Raw genomic sequence first — 7,147 nt, forward strand, 5'->3', positions numbered from 1 at the left:
TTTTTTGTTTGCTGCATTTCATTCGGGGGTGTTTTCTTTTTTGTTTTCTGCATTTCATTCGGGGGTGTCTTCTTTTTTGTTTGCTGCATTTCATTCGGGGGTGTTTTCTTTTTTGTTTGCTGCATTTCATTCGGGGGTGTCTTCTTTTTTGTTTGCTGCATTTCATTCGGGGGTGTTTTCTTTTTTGTTTGCTGCATTTAATTCGGGGGTGTGTCTTTTCTTTTGTTTGCATGTTTTCTCTTTTGCTGCGCATTTGCACCTGTCGGCCACCGTACGTTTCTTTTAGATAGCACACATACACACACGCACGCACGCACATACAAGCGCACACACGCACAAGCCCCTATCATCCCACACACATAGTTATTACTGTAGCAGTTTAGAATAATAAGACAAACAATGTATGAGAGCTGTTTGTCTTGTAAAGTTCCTCAGAATATCATTTACTATGTATCGACACTTTATTAACGAATTGAATTAAGTCAAATAACTAACACTTTTAGATTAAAATGTTGCCATTGCAGTGAACTGCAAGTGTTTGTTTACAGGGTGGTACGGTTCTAATTCAATGGGACGGGGTGTTAGTCCCTCAACCAATCAGCCTATACATTCACTGGAACAGGCGGTGTGAAGGCGGGACTAGACGCCTTCACAGCCAATAGACGCTAACCATCCTCTGAGCTTAGAGAAGTTAGCAGACTGGTGCCAGTCTGGTCTGTAGCCACGATGGATGCAATAGCATGCCTTCTGCTGGTCCTGCTGTTCGGGACAAGGTTACATGATATTGACGGTAAGAGTCATTTCGTGGAGATTTTGGAGCTGTTCGTCCTGCTTTAAAGTGTTCTTGTGGGTTTCACTCTTGGCCCGGAGAGCTCCGTTAGTAAAGCTCTTTGTTGAAGAAGCCCGTAAAAAGCGGAGTGTATGCAACTAAGATGGCGCAGGGTCTGTGGCCAGCCCGCTACCGCCTGTCTCAGGAATGTTTATTGTCTGGCTGATGGGGGAAAACAAGCAGGGAGCTTTAATCAAACCCGGAGTTAAAAGACGTGTTGCTGTTCGCGCTGTAGCTAAGCTGGCCGATGTCTGGACTCAGTTCGCCCACAAAGAGCGTTCGGGTCCGCTGTTGTTCAGGGGAGTTGTCGGCAGTTTAGCTAACACAAAGTTGTCTGGATTTCTCATGTGACGTTTGATTCTGTGAGGTAGAAGTTGGTTATTGACTTTGTGGTCGGATCGTTGCTTCGGGTAGACATTTCAGCTCCAGATGTTGCTCCCGAGACATGAATACCTGCTCACGCGCGCCCTTGTGTGTATAATTTAGTGCGAAGCGATTGTTTCTAACTTACCGTAGTTACTCATTTCACATCTCTTCATTTCACCCCACGGCGTTGTTGTGGATATTGCGGAAACCTTTGAGTGCTCTTTGATATCCAACGCGCTATTAAATAATTATTACTGTCTACACATGAACCAGTTGTTACTGTTTAATACCCACCAGAGGGCTGATTTTCAGCAGGTTTCCATGTTCAGTTCGGCTCTGAGCTTATTTACCAGTGAGCTGAAGTTAGCTTCTGATTGGGCTAAAGCAGGTGCGTCAAACTCATCTTCATTTTGAGCCATATCAAGGTATTTAATGTTCTCAGAGGACCGACTATTACAGAATGTATTGATAAAACCCATTAACAAACTTAAAATGTTCATAAATACAGGTAAATAGTGCTTGTTAAAATGAAATAATATGGAACTTTTTTCACATTGGTGTAATTTGGCACTAATCAGATAAAAACTGTTTTGACTTGGTTGATTGATAATGTTAAGCATATTGCTGTTTTCTAGAAGGTTCTTATATGTGACCCTGCATCTTTAGTTAAAATGCATAAGACACCTTTTGTGTTTTTACAGGATAGAGTAATGTTTCACAGATCATGTTTTTGTTTGCAGAATATACTAGGTTTTGATCTAAACCAGAATAAACAGTTGTGTGCTAAAAAAATGATGAAACAAGCCAAGAACTGCCTGTCAGATGTTTACATCAGCACTTTGCAGATATGTTGGTTTAGTTTCACTGTAAGTATTGATCGTAGGATCCCAACCGGTGATCTCCTCCCAGTAGAACCTGCTGGTAATCCCAGTGAACACACACATTTTGGTAAGCGTTTGGTCTAATTTAGCTCGAAGAATATGGAGACTGTGAAGGGTCCGGTGTTATCTGGGTTATAGATGAGCAACATTTAATTTCCTTGAAGATAAAATAAAAGTGTCTGCATCTCAATCTGGTCACATTCCAGTGGGTGTTTACATGCTGCTGAGGAGTTTTCCCTTCTCTAGACCCAACATGTCTCATATGAACATGCATACAAAGAGACAGTCTAGATTTTCTCTAATTTGGAGACTAACATGTTTCCTTTGTGTAGAGAGAAAGAGAGACGGGGCGGGCGAGGAAGCGTCAGCATGAATGGAGGGAGGGAGGTTTTCCATCAGCAAGCAGAACAATCTCAGTCGAAGCAACTGCTGGCTGGCTCTTAAATTGATTTGTTGGTTCAATTTAGGGAGGGAGGGAAGGAATTCCTCGTCTTTGTCCAGCATCAGGACTATCATGGCAGGTTGGTGCTTGGCAGCATGGAACTCGGCCATCTCCACCTGACTGGAGCCCAGCGTGCTGTCTCTGACGGGAACAGAGCCAGGAGATACTGCCCTGATCTGAAGCATCCAATCTCTGCTGGCTCCGCCGTCACGTTCTGCTCAGCAACACACCCTGCAGCAGCAACAGCACGCTCACACAACATCGGTAGGCTACAAGGAGAACCTCATGCTAACATAGACTGCTTCCAGAGCTAACAGAGATGATCTGTTCCTGTAGATGTCCAGAGAATGACTCATGTCTGGCTGACTTCCTCTGTTTGCACCGTGTCATTACTTCATTCCTCTGCACAGCCAGCTCACTGCTGAGCTGCTGTCCTGGACCAGACGTCTGGACTCTGAAATGTTTTATCCTTTAAATCGTCTAAAATAGCAACACTCCATAAAAATAGGGTTTGTAGGCCATGTGATGATTCTTCACAACACCGCGAATAAAATTGAATCCATTTAAGGAGCATGGAGCACAAAACATGTTGGGCAGTTATAAACCAATATTTTAGTAATTCAGTATTCTATTGATTATTAAAGAATTTTATTCGATTAATCAAGTAATCGAATAAAATATTGGTAAATCTAGCATAACAGCAGTATTACTATCAGCATCAGTTCAATTTTTCGTATTTGAGCATCCCTAACAATTACTTTTCTGTAGTCTAGAAGATGAACAATAATAACTCACTTTCTAAGTTAACCTGAAGAAAAGTTATACAAAAATCTGAAATTATAATCAGTTTAATAATAAAGAGGCAGGCCCACAAATATGCTTAAAAAATGTCAATTCTCCAGCTTTTAGTTTATGTATTCATCTTCAGTCAATTTAATAGATAAACTCACACCTTGTCCAGCAATTTATAGCTCTTGTGTCCATATTAAAAACATGGTGCGCTAAATAATAAAACATAATTTAATGAAGTTTCGAGGTAGATAAATTTTCCTCGAGGAATTTTAATAATTGAGGTACTCAAATCATTTGAGGAATCGCTACAGCCCTAAATACAAGCACACTCTCTAAAAGATCAATAAACTAATTTCTTCAGAACATTTAACACTGGAACTCAAAGATACTTTAAATATTAAAAATATATAAACAGACTATAAATAAATAAAATAGATTGTGAAGTCTCTGTAAACAAGCCTACCCTATAAAATATACTGGCTATACTGCCAGGTAGAACTTTAGTGGGGAAAAACGTGCAAACTTACTGTGTGCTGGGTGTCAAATGTTTTCAGGATCTTTTGAAATTCTGGTTTATTAATTAGATTAAAGATTAAGCAACCTGTTTTGGTGCACACTGTTTCACTGTTTGTATTTAGTTGTTGATTAAACACCTCAGTGATTGTGGACTGTCAGTAAGACAGTGACAGCCCATTGTTTGAAGTTTTTTTCACCACGCTGGTAAACCTCCATTGAATGATTACAGTTTAGATATAGATACATGTTTGTTGGGTTGCCATGTTTAGTTGCTACAGTTTTATGACACAGGTTCATTCAGACTGTCACGTTTGGTTTTTAAACCAGCGTTTCTCTGGCTCTCTCCTCCTCACCGGGCTTAATGCTGCACTCTGTACCGGACCATAAGCCTGGCAGGTAACTGATGCTTATTTGCTCATCCTTATGGACACAGGACCAGTGCCACTCCCTCTTCACTCATCTGCTATGGAACTAGCGTGGAGAGGCGACAGTCTCTTGTCCTAGATGTGTCCAGGCAAGCATGTAGATGTGTTTGCCTGGGCACATCTAGATGAAGAATGTTCAATTTTTGTTTACTTTCCCCGTGTTTACCCCCAGTGAATTTCTGTTACCGTTTGCCACTCGTCTTACATTGAAATGTGTTTCAGTTTCCTTAGAGGTCTGAGTTTAGGATTTAAACAAACATGGAAAGAGTCCAGGATTATTCCATTTCTGTTCCTTGTCTCATTCTTTTAGTCTTTCTGGGATTCTTTTTCCAACTGAGCTCAAAACAAAGTGCTTTGGGCTGGTTGTTGCTATGGTTATAGGAAGTTTTCAGATGTGATGAGTCTACTGCATGAAAGAAGAAAACTAAAAGTGATTTGATGTGGTGATCTGTAATGTTATGCAGTGGCTCTTCTGTGCTCATGGGACATTTAATCTGTCTCAGTGGGGATTGTAGTCATGGTGCAGTTACAAGGTTGTAGGTTTGATTCCAGCTTGCTCCTGTCACCTGTTGACTAACTGTTCATCTCTACATGTGACCTCATCTGACTGCATCATGTGAAAGTAGATGAATATTTTTTTCATGTTATCTGAATGTTTTAGTTGCTTCTGCTGGGAGACAACATTGCATGTGTTATGTGATTCTACCAAATGCTTGTGTATAAATTTCCTTGTATATATATGTGTATATGTGTGTGTGTGTGTGTGTGTGTGTGTGTGTGTGTGTGTGTGTGTGTGTGTGGGTCAGTGTCTCAGAGTGGAAGAATGTCAGGCATGTGGACGACCCCGACTGCCTGTTGTCCAGGTGCAGGAACCACAACTAATTGGAAGGGTTTTCTAGATGCTAGTAGCTGCTGGATCCAAAGGGACAAATGCAGCCCAGGAGTAAATTAATGTTTGAGCTCCACAGAGATGGGCTCTCTTTGGAAAAGTTCAGGTAAGTCTGCTCCTACGGCGTCAGATATTGTTCTCATACTGGAAATTGGACACCTTCCATCAGATCAGATTATCGTTAGAATGGTTTTACCTTGACTTAATTCAAACTGAAGATAATTATTATTATTATTATTATGCTTTTTGTAGCAAGCATATGCCCATTTGCTAGGTGTGGTTTACCCTGTTGCTGAGTGTGGTCATGGTAAGCTGACTAGCACCAGAGGTCAATCACACCTAACAACCACAGAGTTGCTAGGTGTGTTTCAGATCTCCTCTTCAGCTGATCATTCAATGTTAATCTGGACATAACTGGGTTTTAACCTATCAGTTAATGTTCAATAGAAAACATCCCTGGATCATATGTGTTTCTGGTTGTCCAAACACTAGGAACTCTTGGAAGGAAATGACAGCATGACTGCCAGTGTTCCCTTTGACAAACACCATCTTGAGTTAGCTTCAATGTTAACAGCAAAGTGTGAAGCAGCTGGTATCTACTTCAGGGCCTTTAGTCAACCTGAACAAGAGGCTGACTGTGGAGATCCTGCTGGGTGTAACAGAGACAACTGGGCTGAGGACAGAGGAGGACACAGTGGGAGGCACTGCAGCACCCAGACAGTCTGGCTGAGCCACGACTCATTTGCCTCAAACATTCCCACCTCTGCTGCTCACATCCCACACTTCCTTCTCAATTCCTCCAACTTCTCTCTCTCTGTGTGTGTGTGTGTGCGTGTGCGTGTGTGTGTGTGTGTTCTTTAATTTCATTTGTCACTGACATGGATATTTGCATAGCATTTTAGAAATAATCTTTGAACATCCCAACAACCAGTCCTGTATCAGTTGGTGTGATGAAGGTAACAAGATGCTGCTGATGATTGGCTCTGATTGGTCAGTTCTTAATGGAAGTTCTTCTCTAAGCATTCCATTTGAGGACTGACCTGGTAACAGAAACCAGATCTGGTTAACCTGGAGACTCTAGGACAGGGGTCCCCAAACTTTTTCCTGTGAGGGCCACATAACTTTTCCTTTCTCTGGAGAGGGGCCGGACTCAGTTTGTAACGTCAAAAGTGTGACGTTTGCAGGAGTGCCTAAATGTAAAAATATATTGTTTTCCAGAAAGCACAATCAAATAACATTCTCTGGGTTCTTCACAGAAAAAATCCAGTAAGGATTATAGTCCGTATTTTCCGAACTATGAGCGGCACCACAATCTAAACGACAACCCCAAAGTTTTTTTCTTTTTTTAAACCAGTAAACATACACATATAAACCGCAGTCATTTTAAGTTGTGGAAAACCTGCCGCTCCAGGTTTTCCACAACTTTGCAGTAGAGGGGCCGGACACCCAACATTTGAGTCATTACAGGTCAATTGAATATCACATTTATTAGGGTTGAAAAAGAAAAGTTGCCAAGATTAGATTTAACTGAACTGATTACGGTAGTTTCCTAACCCGAACGGTAACTGTAACAGTCAAAGTGCTGATCCTTCGTGTCTGCTACTAGCATGTGCTAAATCAGTGGTCCCCAACCTTTTTATTACCGCGGACCGGTCAAGACTTGGAAATTTTGTTGCGGCCCAGGGGAGTGGGGGAGGAGGAGAAGGGGGGAGTGAACCGTCAGATAAGGCTTATGCATGTTGGCATGTTAGTGTTCCCACTAAATACTCAATATGCCCTATTTGGGTTGTCTTGGCCCTTTTATCGCAGCCTGTGGGGTTTTCCCTGACTGGGTGCGAGAATACAACCTGTTGAATGTGACAGGTAGCCAATCAGAAAGCGCGATGACATAAGAACAGAGGGGAATCCTAAACAGCTGGCATATCGCGCAACTGAGAGTCCGGTGGATATCGGAGATGATATGTGGAAATGTTTTTTATTATATGTAAAGGTCATTATTATATATGT

The 7,147-nt window shown here is 41.6% G+C and overlaps 1 protein-coding gene across 2 annotated transcripts in view; it reads left to right on the top strand.

The window, feature by feature from the left end:
• The first annotated feature begins 693 nt into the window (after window positions 1-693).
• tgfbr1b (transforming growth factor, beta receptor 1 b) overlaps window positions 694-7,147 on the top strand; it is a 65,250-nt gene continuing 58,796 nt past the window's right edge. For both annotated transcript variants that reach the window (XM_007542342.2, XM_007542341.2), the window contains exon 1: window positions 694-790. In XM_007542342.2, coding sequence (XP_007542404.1) covers window positions 727-790 — 64 coding nt within the window. In that variant the 5' untranslated portion in view covers window positions 694-726. The remainder of the gene's footprint in view (window positions 791-7,147) is intronic.

This window comes from Poecilia formosa, unplaced genomic scaffold, assembly GCF_000485575.1.
Source record: "Poecilia formosa unplaced genomic scaffold, Poecilia_formosa-5.1.2 Scaffold682, whole genome shotgun sequence".
Taxonomy (NCBI): domain Eukaryota; kingdom Metazoa; phylum Chordata; class Actinopteri; order Cyprinodontiformes; family Poeciliidae; genus Poecilia; species Poecilia formosa.